Raw genomic sequence first — 20,687 nt, forward strand, 5'->3', positions numbered from 1 at the left:
CAAGTATTAGATAAGTTATTTCCTGTTAATTGAGAGCCAGAGTATTAGTGGTTAGATCAGGTGTATTATTGTTATGCAGAAGTTTCTATTCAACTGAAGGAGCTTTGTTACTACTACAATGCACTTGGTTGATATGCTTATGGCCTGTAATTGCAATTAGAGCTTTTTGGTTAAGATTGAGTTTTGATGCTTGAATAGTTTAACTTCTTTGAAGTTACAAGTTTGTTAATTTATGTTGTGATCCGTTTACTCTTGTATTGAAATAAATAAGTTATATTAAAGCATCACTTTCTATAGATACAACGATTTCCATCACCTGCACCTATGTACACTCTTGAAACAAAAGACTTACCCAGGTCGATAATTAATGTGAGGCATTTAGGAGTTCTATAAGGACATCTTATATGCGCAATCATTTTAGCAGTGTTGCTGGGGAGAGTGTTTCTATTTCACAAAAGGTGATGTATGTTTGATGCTTTTTTGTTGTGAAAGAATTGGGTATTAAAAATAGAAGGTAAGAACCTCCGTACTAGCAATAAAGTGCTTGCTCCTTTGCCCACTTTTGAGAAACATTGCGTAGGAATTGAAGTAGAAATAAATGTTTGTATTTCTGTATGAATGACTAAGGAGAAAAGAGTAGAAAAAGACATAATTCCTCCACCAAGATCTGAAAATTCTAAGGCATCGGTGACCCTTGGATGATCAACCTTCATTAATGAAATCGTAAGAAAGGTTGAGTCTCAGTCATCAGTAGGACGTCGAACCGTTTCTACAAGAAATCCTACTGTAACTCTTCAGGGCGCAAGATCACCATCTGTAGCTGAAACTGAGATTCACAGTAAGACTGAAGGGTCTGAACAAATATTTTAGAACACTGAAAATTTACAGCCTAGCCCTTTACAAGAAGGGAATTCTTGCAATATTCGTGAAGGAGGAGCAGAAACAGGTAGTGTTGAAAAGATTAAATCATCAAAACCCAAATCTCCTGAACTAGTGGTTGAACAGAGGACACCCAGTATTCCTGACCAAGGTAGTGTTGTTAAAATCATTCTAAAAGTCGCTTCTAAACCCCCTAGGAACAAATCTCTAGCTCCAAAAATCCCTGAAGGATATTGGCACATTTTTGAGCAAATGGCACATAATCAGCGACAGCCTTAGACGTCCACATTAGAATACCCTATTTTAGATACAATTGTTAGTGCTCCCATGAAAGCTATTCCATTACAAAATATTCCTACCTTTCATGGGCTAACTTCAGAGGATCCTGATGCATTCCTTTTTGAATTTGATGTCTTATGTAGGGGATATGATTACACTATAGACCCCCAGAGGCTGAAACTGTTCCCCTCTACTCTGAAGTGAGAAACGTTGTGTTGGTTTATGGGGCTTGGTGGAGGTACCATTACTGACTGGGACCAAATGAAAACAACCTTTCTAAAAAAATTGCAAGATTAGTGCCGAACTAGAGAACTGAAGGACGAAATATTTCAAATGGTAGCTAAAACTAACAAGACTCTTGAAGAATATGTAGAACATTTTCAACATAATCTACAAAGATCTCCTTACGCAACTTTGCCTCGTGAAGTTCTTAAACTACGATGATCAAAGGTATGAAAGACCAATGGGTAGAAACACTAAATTTAATGGGGAAGGGTGACATTGTCAGGAGGATTATGACGATATTATAGAATTGTGCATCAGGTGCTCCAGAGGCAGTACAAGGCTAAAACTAACCGGACGTGATGTGATCACCAGAGATAGCAGAACCTCAGGAGGAAGCGTTACACGAGTTGAAATTGGCAATTTGCTGGAAGATTTCAAGATTGATATCTTGGGTACCCTGACGACACAATTGGATAGCATGCAAGCCAAGAAAAAGTAGGCCAAAGCATAACATAATCTAGCTATTTTCTATCCAAGTTGTAGAAAGAAACACAATCATAGAGAATATCTGTTAGATATGATACAAACATGCACCATTTTCACTAAGGATCATGGTATGGAAAGTTATCCATCGCTTCTCGGATTAAAAGAAGTTTTCAAGCAAGCAGAAGAGGAAATGGAACTAGTATATCTGCTGAACCAGCACTGTCAATGGCAAGTACGTCTAACAGGTATGTCTACAGAACCATCTTCATTCTTTCCTTCTTCACAATATTCAAGGGAAGCATGGCAAAACCAACCACCTTTCTCTACTTGGCCACCTCAAGCATTTTCTATGCCACCATGGCCCAACCAATCAAATCCAAACAATAATTGGCCAAATTCCTCTTACCCTCCACCATTCTAGCAGAACACCCCCTATTCCTCTCAATGGTCTCCTTCTACCTCACAAAATCAGAATTGGCAACCAAATTGGCAATGATCCATAAACCAGCCCATCGTAACAGTTCCTCTGCCCCAACCAACCCTACTAGCACCATCAAAATCATCAACCTAATATACGGCCACAACTCCCAGCTCAACCAAATCCGAATCCTAACAACATACCGATCCAGTCAGTACAAATTATTGAGAGTCTGGATCCTGAAGTTGAGTCAAGAGAATGTAATGAACTTAAGTTAAGATATGGATGCATAATTGCTCCATATGAGGACAAAAATATGCAACTTGAAGTTAAAAAAATGCATCCGAATAAGCCTTCAACTGTAGATAACCAGAAAACAAAATAGGGAGAAGATACAGTCAGGAAGAAAAATCTTGAACAAATCATAATTACTTCTCCCGTGTTTCTAGAAAGATTGATAATAGCTCGACCAAATGAATATCTTGACTTTGATCTTTTGGGTGAACTCAAAAATCTCTATATAAAAATACCCCTCTTCCAGGCCATTCAATATATTATGATATATGATAAAACCATTAAAGAGTTGTGTGCAAAGAAGTCTGTGAGGGAAAACAAAAATAACACCAACTTTCGATGGCGTCAGAACTTTGTCTGATTTATTACTAGGAAACGAGACACCTGTAAAATATGAAGACCTGGGGAATCCCATTGTCACCGTCGAAATAAATGGCCACTCTTTTCCCAATGCTTTAGTTGACTTAGGGGCAGCCATTAACATTCTTACAAACCGAAACTTGCGAAGTGGTTGGCATCATAGCCTTAGAACCAACCACAACCTTGTCGGAACTTGCCGACTGTTCAATCATTAAGCCAGAGGGAACATTACAAGATGTGACGGTTTTTGTGGACTCTTGGGAATATCTGGAAATTCTTTTTATTATAAACCCAAGAAATCGGCTAGATGGACATCCCTTAATAATGGGAAGGCTTTTGCTAGCAACATCTAATGCTTATATAGGCTGCCGAACAGGAAGTATGACCATAACTAGAGGAAATGCTATTAAGAGTCTGGCTTTATACCCTCCTGCTCAGCCAAGCCTAACCATTGTAAAAACTCAGAAACAACTAGAAGCATATTTAAAAGAAAATATTCATTCAACGTTGACTGTCGTAGATGCGCTTGAATTAAAAAATAAAAGAGAAGATGATGTCATTAACACCTTTATCAATCACCCTGCTACAGTGTCTAATTTGAGATGTCACATGATTGAAGCAGTCCTCGACAATGAGATTGAAGAAGATTCCTTAAGAGAACTCAATGACCAACTGATACCAACAACCACCATCTATAATAGTAAGCTTGTTGAACTCGAGCAAGGGAAAATCATGAACATTAATAGTAATATGAGTAATGACCAGCAACAGAAACTTATCAGAGTCCTTAGGAAATATAAAGGGGCTTTTGCATGGGACTACGCTAACATGAAAGGGATTGACCCTCAGTTATGCATGCACCACATCTACACTAAGAAAGATGCAAGACCCATTTGACAGCCGCAACGTAGATTAAATCCTCATCTAAAGGGTATTGTGAAATAAGAGCTCCAAAAACTTTTAGATGTGAATTTTATTTATCCTATATCTGATAGTAAATGGGTTTCTCCATTATTAGTTGTCCCCAAAAAGAATGGAAAATGGTGGATATGCATTGACTATAGAGAACTAAAAAAAGCGATGCTAAAATACCATTTTCCTCTTCCATTTATCAACCAGGTCCTTGACACACTGGTAGGAAAGAAATTCTTCTCTTTCCTAGATGGATTTAGTGGCTACGACCAAATTCAAATTGCCTTTGAAGACTAGGATAAAACTACTTTCACTTGCCCCTGGGGAACATTCGCCTACACGGTATTGCCTTTCAGATTGTGCAACGCACTTGCTACATTCCAAAGAGCCATACTCAATATTTTTGTAGACTTGATAAATGAAGGATTGGAGGTGTACATGGAAAATTTCACACCATATGGGGATGACTTTGATTAGGGATTACAAACATTGGAGAAAGTCCTAGAATGGTGTATTGCTACTAGGCTATGCTTAAGTCATGAGAAGTGTCATATGCTGATGACAGAGGGCCTAATTTTGTGTCATTACATTTCAGCAACTGGAATTCAGGTAGATCCATCAAAGATATAGGTAATCCTCTTATTAGGTACTCCCTGCACTCAAACAGAGGTACATAGTTTTTTGGGATTTGTTGGATATTATCATAGATTTATAAATAACTTTTCGCAAATTGTTGCACCTTTATATGACTTGATAGGAAATGTTGATTTTATGTGGACTGATAAATGTGACACTTCTTTCACAAATCTAAAATGTTTAGTATCGACATCACTAGTATTACGAGGCTCGAATTAGGATATACCTTTCTAGATTTCATCGGAAGCATCAGATACAACCTTTGGAGTTGTTCTTGGCCAAGAAGAAGACAAGAAACATTACGCTATATATTACATTAGCAAAAACCTTACCCCTGGTGAGTTGAATTATACACTAACATAAAATGAGTTTCTAGCTGTTATTTATGCTATAAACAAATTTAGACACTATATAATTGGATATATTTTATTTTTGTATATTGATCACTCCGCCATTAAATTTTAGCCAACAAACCAATTACAAATGGAAGAGTGACTCGTTGGTTACTACTTTCGCAGGAATTTGACATAACTATAAGGGATCAACCAGGGAAGGTGAAACTCATGGCAGACTTCTTCTCTCGAGTGCCAAGAATAGATGATACAATGGTGGTAGATGATTCGTTCCTGGATGAACATTTGTTTGTTCTGGCCATAAAAATGCCATGGTATACAGATGTAGGAAATTACATAGCAGTGGAAAAATTTCCCAAATATTTGATGCCGAGAGAAAGGAAATTGATTGTTCAGCATAGCACTCGTTTCTCCTAGATTGGAGGATACCTTTTCTACACGGAATATGATATGCACATCTGACGGTACATCACGGAGGATGAAGTTTACGATATCCTAAAATCCTGACATGATGGACCTTACAGTGGACACTTTGCAAACCAAAAAACTGGACATAAAATTCTACAGATGGGCTACTACTGGCCCACTATTTTTAAAGATGCTAAGAAATTTTTCCATGCATGTGATAGTTGCCAAAGGATGGGCCACCCTAGCCAATCTGATGAAATGCCCCTACATCTATACTTGGTGATAGAACCCTTTGAGCATTGGGCATTAGATTTCATTGGCCTGATCAACCCACCATCCAACCAGAAATCGTATATATTGGTTTCAACAGATTACTTAACTAAGTGGGTGGAAACAATAGCATTGGCAAGAGCAATAGAGGAAACCATTATTAGCTTTCTTTACGAAATTTTTGTGTGGTATGGCTTACCCAGAGAAGTAGTTACTGATGGGGGACCACAATTTGTGGGTCACAAAATTGTTGCTACATTGAGAAATCATCATATCACACACAGAATTACTTCTCCATATCATCCATAGGCGAACACGCAGGTGGAGAACACCAACAAAGTTATCGAAGCTACTCTAACAAAGATAGTTTCATCACATCAACGAGACTGGGTTGCTCGACTGCCAAAGGCCTTGTGGGCATATCGCACAACTTGGAGAAACACTACTGGATACTCTTCGTATTAACTGGTATTTAGTAAAGAACCCATTTTTCCCATATAATTTGAAATACAAAGACTAAGGATAGCCTAGGAAGTGGGATTGGATTTAACCGAAGCCCAGGGTAACACGTTACAATAGACGAATGAATTATATGAAGCTCAGCTACTGGCTCTATAGCGTACGACACTTACTCAACAATAAAGAGCAAAATGGAATGATGTCCTTATTAAGAAAAAGACATTTCATGAGGGCGACTGGGAACTCCTCTGTGATTCCAAGTTTCACGATTTCCCTAGCAAACTACACACCAGGTGGTTAGTCCCCTATGAAATAAAGAATGTACATGACAATGGAACTCTTATGCTAACCACCATTGATGGGTCTGGTTCTTCTTTTAAATTGAATGGGCATCGAGTGTGCCTCTACCAAAAACCACTTACTAAAGAATATTTCTGCTAGAAGATACGTAAGGACCCCACCATGCAAGTTTTAGTTGCAGAACGTAATCCTTCGGCAACTTCATCTTTATAAAATTTACTTCTTCTCTGTAAAATATATAAATATGATTGTTGATTTGATTTGATTTTCTTTTTCCTTTTCTCTACTTGTTTTGCTCTTCAGTTAATTGAACAGCTGATGTTCAATCTATTGAATAGTCGTTGTTCAATCCAATTGAACAACACTTTCTCTTTCGTGTGATTTTACTGTTCAATTAATTGAACAACTATTGCTCAATCTATTGAACAACCGTTGTTCAATCCAATTGAACAACACTTTCTTTTTGGTGTGTTTTTGTTGTTCAATTAATTGAACAACCATTGTTCAATATATTGAACAATTGATGTTCCATCTCAATTTAGCAACAACCCTTTTTGGCATGTTTTTTTGTTCATTCAATTGAACAGCTGCTGTTCAAACAACTGAACAACACTTTTACATCCCTTGTGCATGCTTTGCTATTCGTTTGATTGAACAGTTCCCGTTCATTCAAATGAACAACTATTGTTCAATCCCAATTGAACAACACTTTTTCTCTTTGCGGTTATTGCTGTTCAAATGATTGAACAACACTTTTTGTGTATCTCTGTTGTTCAATTCCAATTGAATAGCAAAATTTTTCTTTTGTGTGATTTTTGTTCGCTTGTCTGAATGATTGTTGTTCACTCAAATGCTCAACCCCATTTTTCTTTTGTTTTTCATTTTGTTTTCTTTTCATGGCATGAAGTACACTAATTTAATGAGGACATGAGTTTATGGATTCTATTGAGGGGAGTTAATACCATTAATGTTATGATATTTAACAAGACAACTTCTTGATGATAGATTATTTTCAAGAAAGGGACATAGTTATTTATATACTTCTTTGTTGCATAGCTTTCTGTTGTACTTGATACTGATTGGTCATCTTAATACCATAATGATCCCACCCTTCCTGGTTATAATCTTCTCTGTCTTTAACAAATAAGACTATGGGTATATTTTTTATTGACATGTTGAACTTCTTCCACCATCCCTGCTCTTAAGGAGTATTGAACCTCCCTCCATTTATCATAAAAATGTGTAATAACAAGAAAAATTTTGTTTTCAGATGGAGGATAGCGGGTCTCATTACAAGCCAGCCTACCATGTTCATAAGGCTGTAGAAAAGTGAGATTCCCACTATGGCCACCACACCAGGGTTATGATTCATTGGATAGCCAGAATATCCTTGGAACAGGAGGTCTCATTACGAGCTAGTCTAATCACTTTTGCTATGTCCCAGTGAATGGCAGTGTGGTCATCTAGTTACCATGCTAGCACACTGAACTCTTCTATAGAACAACACTGTAACTCTCCATTTATAAATTGAGGATCCTTGCCCATATGGGTTAAAAAGAAACCCTACCAAGGCTATGGATGCATGTTGGCAGTGGAGGCTCTACTTATCATATTGAAGTTATACCTTATCATCCATTATTACTATATTACCCTCTTCTTATTCTTTCTTTTTATCGGAGAAGTTATTTCCTTATTTTTTCATCGTTTTGAACCTTTATGCATGAGATATTTTTTTCCAATCAATTGCATCATTCTTGGCTATAATACCATTAGTAGAGCATCTTTTTGGCACATTGTTGTCCTTTTCTTTCTTGCATAACTTATCATCAACCCAAGCATCTTATATTTTATTCATAACTATCTTTACACACTCTGCTCTAATTATAACCATACTTCTTGTCATCCTATCATTATATGTGTACTCTGTTTCATTTAATGTTGTATTGTTCTTCCCCTTGCCTTGCTGTTAGAACAACCCTTTCCCTGTCTACTCAGTCATGGCGACCTCTCTTTTTATGGAGGCGGAGGATTCCCATCACACCTTTGAATGCACTGTATTTATTACACTTACTGGACTTGATATGTGTTAGATTGATTGCTATGATATCCCATCATCAAATGGCATGTGGCAGTATGATAGTCTTAGAGTTAATATCATTAATTATCATGCAAATTCTGCTTGACATTATGGAATTTAGTTGTTATGTCTACTTTCTGTTCTATTTTACCAAAGCAATTGTTGTTCTCTGTTGTGTTTTTTCTATGTTAATCTTTGAAACTTGTAGAGCGAATATTGAAAGAATTCAAGCATTGTGGGTGGAAAATCAGTTTGCTGAGAACCCTCAGTGTTGGGAATTTCTGACAGAGCCAGGCAAATTCTAGTGTGTGTGGGATGGATTTCATGTTTCACCAAGCTTTAGGCCTCTAGCAGTGAAATCGGTCTCGAATTTTTACAACACTTACAAAATTGGAATTCCATAGTAAAAGGTGTAAGAATAATAGTATCAGAAGCTATGATAGCTGAGGTTTCTGGGTTTTCGGTAGAAGGAGTAGCATGGCCAGAAAGGCATGTAGTATTGCATGATGCAGTGGAGATTTTCAAAGACGCGGGTGAAGAGCTAACCCAAAAAAGTAAGGGCATTCAACAGTCCTCTCTAGGAGAACCATGGTGCGAATTGGCGAGTTTTGTCCAAAAATTACATTACCTGTGATGAGCGACGGGATGTGGTAAAACCATGACAACTTAAATGTTTAGCTGTTTTAAAGAAAAAGCTTACTGTCAGTTTGCCATTTTTCTTAAATTCATTGTTGCATGATATAGCTGATAGAGTAAGACGGGCTAAACATCCTGATACTATAGTCAGTCATCATGGGTTGATCAAACTGATTGTTAGTCATAGTCTTTCTCAGCAAGATTAAACTTGGGATAGTTTTATAGATCCACCAGAGATTGGGCCACACCCTGTAGTCCAAAATTTTGCAACAATGCGAATTGAATATTAGAACCCTGTTCCGAAGAGGAAAAGAACTACTCGTATAATAACATTACCTAATATGTAGGTTTTAACCCTGTACAGAAATTACTTGCATACGAATTCTTAAACAAAGAAAATAAACAATGCGAGAGCATAACCCATAAAACACATATGCACAGAGATTTTTCCCTGGATCCCAAAACCGGGACTACTAGCTTGATTTTTCATTATGTTCCTTTCAATGTTACAATACATATATATACATGCCGAAGCATCCAATACCATGGACCGAAAGACCATTGCGTCCAATACCATGTGTGAAAATCATGCACAAAACCATAGGTAGGTTCGCCCAACCTAATATAGGGTCCAAAAAAAAAATTTCCCGGGGCACTGCCTCGGACCCCGTAGAGGGGGGCTACCCGCCCCCCTCAAACCCCCGGACAAGGGGGGCTCCCGCCCCCCCTGTGACCCCCCCACTGCACAATCGGCGCAACGAAGGGGGGCTCCCGCCCCCCTCTAACCCAACAATCTCCCATTTGTTGTTTTCTTTCCACAGGGGGCCACAAGAGACCTTAGTCATTTTTCCATACCTGAAACACCCATTGTTTCTCTACACCAAAAGAACTTCTCAGAGCTCACAGAATTTTTCAATGCATTTGCAGTATTCTTCAAAGTGTCCACCTTTACCAGAAACACCTTTTGGTCTTCTATCATATCCCTCACAAAGTGATACTGAACATCAATGTGCTTTGTCTTTGAATGATAAGCAGGGTTTTTTGCCAAGAAAATTGCACTTTGGCTGTCACAGTCTATTCTTATAGCTCCCTGTACTAACCCCATACTTGAACACAATCTCTACAACCAAACTGCTTCCTTGCTTGCATGAGTGGCTGCCATGTATTCTGCCTCTGTAGTTGATAGTGCCACTACAAATTGTTTCTTACACATCCAACTGACTACACCTCCAAATAGGTTAAACACATACCCACTTGTAGATCTTCTCTGATCCAAATCTCCAGCCCAGTCTGCATCAACAAAACCATGAATATCCAACACTCTGTCCAATCCTGGTCTTCCTTGGTAGCACAAACCATAATCACTAGTGCCACGCAAATACCTGAAAACCCGCTTCACTACTGTCCAATGCTCCTTCCCAAGTTTTGACATAAACCTGCTCAATACTCCCACTGCATTTGCAATGTCTGGTCTAGTACAGACCATTGCATACATCATGCTACCGACTGCACTTGCATATGGAACATGGCACATGTCCTCTTCCTCTTCTTGTGTCTTGGGACACTGTTCAGCAGATAACCTCACACCTACAGGAATAGGAACCTTCACCGGTTTACTATCCTGCATATTAAACCTCTGTAGTATTGTCTCGAAATACTTCCTCTGGTTTAACCAGAGCCTCCTCTTTGTCCGATCTCTTTTAATTTCCATTCCCAAAATATAGTTTGCAGCACCAAGATCTTTCATGTCAAATTTGGAGGACAATTGGGTCTTCAAATCCTGGATAATTTCTTTGTCATTTCCAACCAGCAACATATCATCCACATATAAGACCAGATAAATAACACGGTCACCAATTAATTTAAAATACACACAATGATCTGCTTTGAACAATGTAAACTTTGAAACAGGAACTGATACTGTTACCCGTTTTGTAGAGGTGGCAAAAAAATGACCCGATTTTCAAAAGTGTTGATGCAGAATACACATGTTTTTTTAAGAACATGCTTTTTGGAACTTTAATTTTTTTCATGTGCATTAAGTGGGTGAGGCTCGGTGAATGGTAGTGATTTTCATCCTGATTTTAAAAAGTGTGTATTCTGCATCACACCCTTTTTTTAAAAGACCTATTTTTTGACTTTAAATTTTCTAGTGTGTGAAATGTAAAAAATTATTTTCTAAATTTGATAGTTTTTGAAGTCGTCATTGTATTCATATTTTCTTGTTCTCTATCTTAATTTTTTTTTTTTTTTTTTGTGGGCTTTTTATTGTTTTGCGTTTTTAAATTATAAAGTCGATAGTTTGAATTTTAGATAATCTACATATTTGACATCTTTTCAACCCCCTTAATTAATTTTTCAATCCACATGAAATAATTGTTTCTAAAAAACAACATTTTTTAACAATGGACATAAAAAATAACCATTTTTAACATAAATATAACAAAAAAACTAAACTTTTTGATAATTTTTTGATAGAATTAACATGTCAAAATCACAATTTTTATACAAAAATATTAACTAAAAATGGTCAAATAATAGTTTTTTTTATGAATTTCATGTCAAAAAGATAATAATAACTACTTTTTTTTCAAAAAAAAATGATTAACTTAAAAATCAATGGGAAAATCACAGTTGTGCTCTCCCCCGCCCACCCCTCCACCGCCACCGCCCCCACCCCGCCCACCCATCCCTCGCCACCGCCACCGCCACTGCCCCCCCGCCCACCCTGCCCACACCCTCCCCGCCCACCCCTCCCCCTCCCTGCCCACCCCTCCACCGCCATTGCCCCCTGCCCGCCCACCGCCACCGCCCCCTGCCTGCCCACCCCGTCCACCCATCCCCCGCCACCGCCCCCTCCCCGGCCCCCCTGCCCACCCCTCCCCGCCCACCCATCCCCCACCACCGCCCCCTCCCAGCCCCCCTGCCCACCCCTCCACCGCCACCGCCCCCTCCTCGGCCACCCCTCCCCCTCCCCCTCCCCCGCCCCCTCCGCGGTAGCGGCACCCCCGGGCCGCCTCGCCCCGCCTGACTGGCGGCGGGTCGATTCCGGGGTCGACCCGCCGCCGGTCGGGTGGGGCAGGGCGGCCGGGGGTGGCGCTGCGCGGATCTAGAACACATCTACCCAAATCTTCAAGTAATTTCGAATCAAACAATGAATACTTTATTCTCCCACCTTCACATGCAATTGTTTTATTTCTAGACGCACGTTAGGAGGGACAATGTTGAAAATGGATCCACCTTTTTTAAGAGTTGATCTAGTCTATATACTCGTCGCACTTCATTTTATCCCATTCTCTTCTCTTAAACTTCTATTTTCATTCCTTTTTTTCTAGTTTGTTTCCTCCTATTTGAATTCTCTCATGCATCCCCCTAGCAACTTCCCCTGAATCCTTCTTCTTATTCCAAGAATGGAGGTGAGACACCTCTTTAGTCTTCCTAGTCAGAATTTGCCTCCAAAATTTCTTAGGAGCTAGCTTAGAGAGGTGTAAGAGATTCCCTTGTCTTTGACGAATGTATTGCCTCTTTTTCCTTTTAGTTAGGGCTTTATATATTTTTATCTTGTCCATTTTAAGACATTCATCAACAACTTCCTTAATTGCTCTCCTCGCACTTTTACACTCTTTGTCATACCATGGATTGGTTTCGCTATTTCTTTTATTATTTGATATAGGAAAAATAATTTGCAAAATTTGATAACTAATTCTCTAAATCCCTTTCCAAGACTAACACTTGAAAAATCAATTAGGTAACAAACATGTTATTAGATAGAACTATTTGTTTCTTTATTTCACCAAACCAAATTGAAAAAATAATTTTATAAATTAAAAATCAATAATACAATCTTAGAAGCAGTTTAAACCTATTATTATAATCATGATGTGAAATTGAATAGCTAGATTCTTAGCACATCTAATATTCTCTTTTATTCTGCTATCAATGATATCATATTTTCCAATGTTTGATACATTGTGCAAGGCCTATCTATATAAAAGGATCATGAAATACAAAAAAAGGAGAACCTTTTCCCACGAGCATGTGTGTGCTTGAAGGAGTGGAAATGCCATTATAATGGCTTATTTAGTGCTTCAAGGACATTATTATAAGAATGTATGACTCGTAGATTTTGTCTAAGTTATATAAAGGTCATAATTACTCGCATCCCAATCTAAGAGCCTCTCTAAAGTTTGAATTTAAGAAAGCACTGCCTCCATTTATTTATGTAATGAGCATATATGGAGTACACCAGTAGAAGGTATACTTTTCAAAGTTTTTCAATTTTTTTTTCCTTTTCAGGAACAAGATCATCTCATCTGTGATTTCCCCCATTGGTAGCCATCTCGACGGAATCCTTAATCTTGAAGAGGGGCAATTACTTGAGTATTTTTGGCTCAACTTGCTCATGGGCTGAAGAATTTACATCTTTTTGCCAATTTTCTACTGCAATTTTGACTACATTTATCTGATAGGAACCTTCATAACCATCCTTTCTACATAACTTTGTCACATTGCATATGTACATTTTCATTTGAGCTACAAAAGGTTATGTGAAGGTAATGATTCTATTATTCTACAATTTTATATGTTTTTCTTACAAAAAAAAAACTAATATATGAATATTACATAAATTGACAAATTTTGTAGCTCCTTTGTCAATCTATAGAATAATAAATGGTTAGTACATATCTTCAAGGAAGAAAGTCAAACCAAGAATGTATACATATGGCAAAAGATGGAAATATTGTGAAACACCTATCTATCACATTAAATAAGTGATCGAGTCATCACTATGGCATTTTCAAAGCCACAATCAACTAGTCATGTGCCATAACATAATGATAGAGTATATGAGGATTGTTACATCAAAGAATAACCAACATTAGGTGAGCATGATATCTTCTTGGGATCAATAAATTTTGAATAATAACACATTAATAAAGTATGTGTTCATATGAACTCGGTGAATCATAACTGAGGAATAGGTATTTGAATATGAAAATTAGCAGTAGAAAACTTAATCATCATTTTTTCTCTAATCTATAACATTTTAATCCTTAAGGGTGTTATCTAAAAAACAATAAATATTGATCTCACAAGACAAAGTAAGGGACACATAGAGATATTGAGTCTTAAACTAATATATGGCTTATTTTATTTAATATAATCTTAGACCGTTGATCTTTTTCTTCCATTACACATTCATGAGTAATTGAGATCACTTAGAGAAAGTTTCTAAGGCTTGTGTAATTAACTATAGGTCTCCCTAACAATACATATGAAGTTGTTGTTGGGCCCGCGGTTTTGTCTGTTTGGTGTGCGTCCATCTGTCATTTTGTTTTAGATGTATGTTTGGTGTGCGTCCATCTGTCATTTTGTTTTAGATGTATTCTCTGGTGATCCATAAAGTTAAAGTCAATTTGAATTGATATGATTTGTTCATCTCGTCAGTTCTGTACCAATTCAATTCGGAGTTTACTCTTTTTCTATTCGTTTCACCAATAGAAATGATCAATGCAGTTACACTAACGCAGTAGCAACTACAGCAGCAAGAGGAGGAATATTTAATGAAGGTACATGTATTGAAACCACCAAAACACTATTTTCATATGTACATTTGAATATGCCTCTCGCGTCAGCTTTTGAACAAACATTGAAATCCTATATATATATATAACTTTGAAAGGCCTTTCAATTTTGTAGATTGGTTCCCTGATTATTTCTGTGACTCAATATTTGTTTTTCGATACCATAACAAACACCTAAAAGTTACTTGACAAATGCCATTTAGACAATTAATATTGTTCCTGTGATGTAATATATATACGTCTCAGAATATTTCTCTGCAGGGACTGGCGAGGAGTTGATGTACGGTCGCTCAATAACTGTAGTCATAAATAATGTTCCAGGTCAGGTTCCCGTGGGACCGATAAACGTTAAGGCTATGTTCGGGGAAAATGCAGTTTTGCTTCATTCCACAGGCCAGCCGATTTTACTGAATGAATGGGGGTTCACCATGGAATGTCTGCAGAATGGAGCTATGTATTACCTGGTATGCATAATGCCATACAGATTTTCATACTGCTATATTTTGAGAAGTTTTCAAAATATTTAACTTCACTGCTGTGCTTTTAACATTGTTTATTCACTTTTCCAGGTATGAAACGGTATTCATCAATGTTGGTGTTGGTGTTGTTATCTTGGTTCGACTTGGAGTTGCGTATCGATACTCGTCAATGCTGGATTTCCATTCCTGATTCGATTTTGAATTGCATACTGTTCGTTATTGGAATGATCCTATAAACTATACTACAGAACAACTTCATCCGATGGGTCATAGTCCAGGAAACAAACAAACGATCATGACGGGTCGATTCCCAGAATCGACCCGCCGTCGGTCGGGCGGCGCGGGGGTGGCGCTGCGGTGCACAGCGTCACCCCCGCGCCACCCGACCGGCGGCGGGTCGATTCCGGGAATCGACCCGTAGCTCTAGTGAATACATATTCGTTGTGCAAGCCTCTACCAACTGCCAAAGCTTTCAATTGGCACAAATCTTTCGAGATTAAAGCGCCCGCTCTTTCCTTTTCCACACACTATAAATGGAGATCAAATATGGAGCCGAAAGAATACGACTTCAGCGAATGATAAATGCAGTATAACGTTTTATGTCCCATATTTAGTAATAGAGTTCGAACATTCTTTAGATGAATAAGAGAATCCCGTTGTAGCTATACACAAATCCTTTTATAGCAACCGGGTTTTGGTGGAATGAAATTTGATTTTTAGCTTCGAATAGGGAAATTTCAGGGTCAAACTAAACTCTGGATACGCATTTTGATCAAGCATAACTTGCTTTCGTGGTTTAAGTCTGCCAGTCAATAGAATTTCCCACTTCTTTCAAGGGTGAGCCGAATTAACGGGCCGACAAAACGCTCAATAATATGTGTTCACCTGAACATTGTTTTAAAACTGATTAGAATGTGTGGAACAAGGTCTGAAAGCTGTATTTTGTGCAGGCATATCATCAGAGAATAAGGAAAGGAGTCAGCAGGAATCAAAGCCCAGATGGAATCCAAAACCAGAACAGATCCGGGTTTTACAGTCCATCTTTAACTCTGGGGTGACAAACCCTACCCCAGAGGAAATAAAAAGAATCAGAGATCAGCTGCAAGAATTTGGAGAAATTCGGGACGCTAGTGTCTTCTACTGGTTTCAGAACAAAAAAGCCAGAACCAAGCAACGACAACGCCATCTTCACTCTGGAGAGACCTCTAAATCTGGCTCAGAAAATAGAAACACTGATCAGTCTAAAGAAATCATCAGGGTTTCTGACACGACAGCCAATTCGTTAGGCAACGCGGGTGAAACCTACTCTTCTGTTGTGCGAGCTGCCCAGTTTTCCTATCATCAAGACGATTATCATTTACAAATGAATGGAGGAATAAGTAATGATCAATGCAGTTACACTAACGCAGTAGAAAAAGAGTAAACTCTGAATTGAATTGGTACAGAACTGACGAGATGAACAAATCATATCAATTCAAATTGACTTTAACTTTATGGATCACCAGAGAATACATCTAAAACAAAATGACATATGGACGCACACCAAACATACATCTAAAACAAAATGACAGATGGACGCACACCAAACAGACAAAACCGCGGGCCCAACAACAACTTCATATGTATTGTTAGGGAGACCTATAGTTAATTACACAAGCCTTAGAAACTTTCTCTAAGTGATCTCAATTACTCATGAATGTGTAATGGAAGAAAAAGATCAACGGTCTAAGATTATATTAAATAAAATAAGCCATATATTAGTTTAAGACTCAATATCTCTATGTGTCCCTTACTTTGTCTTGTGAGATCAATATTTATTGTTTTTTAGATAACACCCTTAAGGATTAAAATGTTATAGATTAGAGAAAAAATGATGATTAAGTTTTCTACTGCTAATTTTCATATTCAAATACCTATTCCTCAGTTATGATTCACCGAGTTCATATGAACACATACTTTATTAATGTGTTATTATTCAAAATTTATTGATCCCAAGAAGATATCATGCTCACCTAATGTTGGTTATTCTTTGATGTAACAATCCTCATATACTCTATCATTATGTTATGGCACATGACTAGTTGATTGTGGCTTTGAAAATGCCATAGTGATGACTCGATCACTTATTTAATGTGATAGATAGGTGTTTCACAATATTTCCATCTTTTGCCGTCTGTATACATTCTTGGTTTGACTTTCTTCCTTGAAGATATGTACTAACCATTTATTATTCTATAGATTGACAAAGGAGCTACAAAATTTGTCAATTTATGTAATATTCACATATTAGTTTTTTTTTTGTAAGAAAAACATATAAAATTGTAGAATAATAGAATCATTACCTTCACATAACCTTTTGTAGCTCAAATGAAAATGTACATATGCAATGTGACAAAGTTATGTAGAAAGGATGGTTATGAAGGTTCCTATCAGATAAATGTAGTCAAAATTGCAGTAGAAAATTGGCAAAAAGATGTAAATTCTTCAGCCCATGAGCAAGTTGAGCCAAAAATACTCAAGTAATTGCCCCTCTTCAAGATTAAGGATTCCGTCGAGAGGGCTACCAATGGGGGAAATCACAGATGAGATGATCTTGTTCCTGAAAAGGAAAAAAAAATTGAAAAACTTTGAAAAGCATACCTTCTACTGGTGTACTCCATATATGCTCATTACATAAATAAATGGAGGCAGTGCTTTCTTAAATTCAAACTTTAGAGAGGCTCTTAGATTGGGATGCGAGTAATTATGACCTTTATATAACTTAGACAAAATCTACGAGTCATACATTCTTATAATAATGTCCTTGAAGCACTAAATAAGCCATTATAATGGCATTTCCACTCCTTCAAGCACACACATGCTCGTGGGAAAAGGTTCTCCTTTTTTTTGTATTTCATGATCCTTTTATATAGATAGGCCTTGCACAATGTATCAAACGTTGGAAAATATGATATCATTGATAGCAGGATAAAAGAGAATATTAGATGTGCTATGAATCTAGCTATTCAATTTCACATCATGATTATAATAATAGGTTTAAACTGCTTCTAAGATTGTATTATTGATTTTTAATTTATAAAATTATTTTTTCAATTTGGTTTGGTGAAATAAAGAAACAAATAGTTCTATCTAATAACATGTTTGTTACCTAATTGATTTTTCAAGTGTTAGTCTTGGAAAGGGATTTAGAGAATTAGTTATCAAATTTTGCAAATTATTTTTCCTATATCAAATAATAAAAGAAATAGCGAAACCAATCCATGGTATGACAAAGAGTGTAAAAGTGCGAGGAGAGCAATTAAGGAAGTTGTTGATGAATGTCTTAAAATGGACAAGATAAAAATATATAAAGCCCTAACTAAAAGGAAAAAGAGGCAATACATTCGTCAAAGACAAGGGAATCTCTTACACCTCTCTAAGCTAGCTCCTAAGAAATTTTGGAGGCAAATTCTGACTAGGAAGACTAAAGAGGTGTCTCACCTCCATTCTTGGAATAAGAAGAAGGATTCAGGGGAAGTTGCTAGGGGGATGCATGAGAGAATTCAAATAGGAGGATTCTCATAGATATGGTTGCGCTTAGTTAAAAAACAACCGTGCATATTCATTGAACCCTTATGCTTTGGAACAATACAAATATTAGGATTGGATAAGTTCTTTAGTGATGCATACGCCCTTTGGTTGGAAGTCCTCACATGTATAGTGTATTTCAAGACCATATTACACTTCATGGACTCTTAAAGACTATTGTAATATATTGTATTTTATTATATGATATTGTGAAGGATGCCTCTTAGGTCAACAATGGTCCAAGCAGCATGTTTTTCAAAAATTAATTGTATATATTAAATTTGTTATTTATTATGTGAATGTTTGAGCAACGATATCTATATTTGGTCGAGCTCTATTATTTTGTCTGTACTCCAATTATATATAGTTAGCATTATAGTTTTGATGAAAATTTTAAGGTGACGTTAGGTTTCCTTCGCATCCCTGACTACAGGTTTCGAGGGTGGACGTCAGCTTGTAGGTGCGATACAACGGACAAAGAGACAGTACGCGACAGAGAGACTCGGCAAAGTGAAAAGACGCAGACATTCTCCATTGACGGGCAGCTTGGGTTTTACCAAATCCACGCATCAAATGACGATCCACATTACCAATTCCACGCGGCGGCACCCTCGGGCCGCCCCGCCGCACCGGACCGGTGGCGGGTCGATTCCAGTATCAACACTTTCGTTCTGAAGCTATATTTTGCAGGAAAATTTCGTAGAAAATTTCGTAGTCACTGCCATTTTTAAAACAGCCGCAAAATTGATACCTGAAAAAAAAATCATTATTCCAGTATCAACACTTTTTTTCTGAAGCTATATTTTGCAGGAAAATTTCGTAGAAAATTTCGTAGTCACTGCCATTTTTAAAACAGCCGCAAAATTGACACCTAAAAAAAAAAAACATCGTTCCAGTATACACACTTTTCGTTTTGAGCACTGTTTTTGTGGTTTTTTTGGGGTTTTTGGGCCAGAGTTCCCGTTTTGAGTTTATAGTTCCCGTTTCAAAGTTTACATTGTTTTTGCTTCTGGTGAAGCCAAGTCCCCGTATAAAGGTATCAAATTTCTGATACCACATCCTTGGTGATTGTTTTAACCCATACAGAGACTTCTTTAACTTGCATACCAGTTCTTTCTTACCCTTCACCGCAAAGCCTTCAGGTTTCCTCATGTAGATTTCCTCTTCCAAATCCCCATGAAGAAATGTTGTCTTCACATCCATCTTTTCTACCTCAAAATCAAAAGCAGCAGCAACAGATAAAAGTAATCTAATAGAAGCTACCTTGGCAACAGGAGAAAAAATATCACCATAATCAATTCCCGGCACCTAGGAATAACCTTTTTCTACCAACCGAGCTTTGTATTTCTCCACCTTTCCTTCTGCATTAGTCTTCTTCTTGAACACCCATTTGCTGCCAATGGGTTTTCTTCTAGCCGGCAACTCTACCAGATCCCAAGCCTCATTTTTGTGCAAAGATGCCATTTCATCAACCATGGCCTCTTTCCAGAGTTTTCCATCCTCTGAATCCACTGCTTCCTTCACAATTCTGGGATCATCATCAGTAACAGACAAAGCAAAATTTGAACTGAAAGCAGATGGACTATACCTTTCTGGCTGCCTTCTTTCTCGACTTGATCTCCTCACAGCCGGAGTTAGTGGCTCTTCATCTTCTGATTCCTCCCCTGCTGCAGAGTCTGATTCTTCCTCCTTTGGCTCAAACTCTATCTTCTCAGGTTCCTTTGGTTGGACTTCAGATTAAATAACATCTTTTACCTCTCTGAACACCACATCTCGGCTGTACACAACCTTCTGTGTGACTGGATTCCAAAGCTTATAACCCTTTAAACCATCCTTATACCCAATAAAGATGCACTTTTCAGATTTATTATCCAACTTGGTTCGTTTCTCCTTTGGAACATGTACATATGCATCACATCCAAATACCCTCAGATGTGAAAGAGAGGGTTTCTTATCAGTCCATACTTCTTGTGGAGTCCTATCCTCCAACGCTGATGAGGGTGATCTGTTGATCAGGTAACATGCAGTATCCACCGCCTCTGCCCAGAATTCCTGTCCTAACCC

The 20,687-nt window shown here is 37.7% G+C and overlaps 1 protein-coding gene across 1 annotated transcript; it reads left to right on the forward strand.

Annotated features, from left to right (window-relative positions):
• The first annotated feature begins 1,999 nt into the window (after positions 1–1,999).
• Positions 2,000–15,246, forward strand: LOC149156108 (WUSCHEL-related homeobox 8-like). The gene is made up of 3 exons (XM_089444641.1): positions 2,000–2,114; positions 14,839–15,031; positions 15,147–15,246. Exons 1-3 carry the CDS (start codon positions 2,000–2,002, stop codon positions 15,244–15,246), a joined length of 408 nt encoding a protein of 135 aa, XP_089300767.1.
• Positions 15,247–20,687: the final 5,441 nt, after the last annotated feature.

This window comes from Pinus tabuliformis, chromosome 9, assembly GCF_031772625.1.
Source record: "Pinus tabuliformis cultivar Carrire ecotype Pingquan chromosome 9, CPIR1, whole genome shotgun sequence".
Taxonomy (NCBI): domain Eukaryota; kingdom Viridiplantae; phylum Streptophyta; class Pinopsida; order Pinales; family Pinaceae; genus Pinus; species Pinus tabuliformis.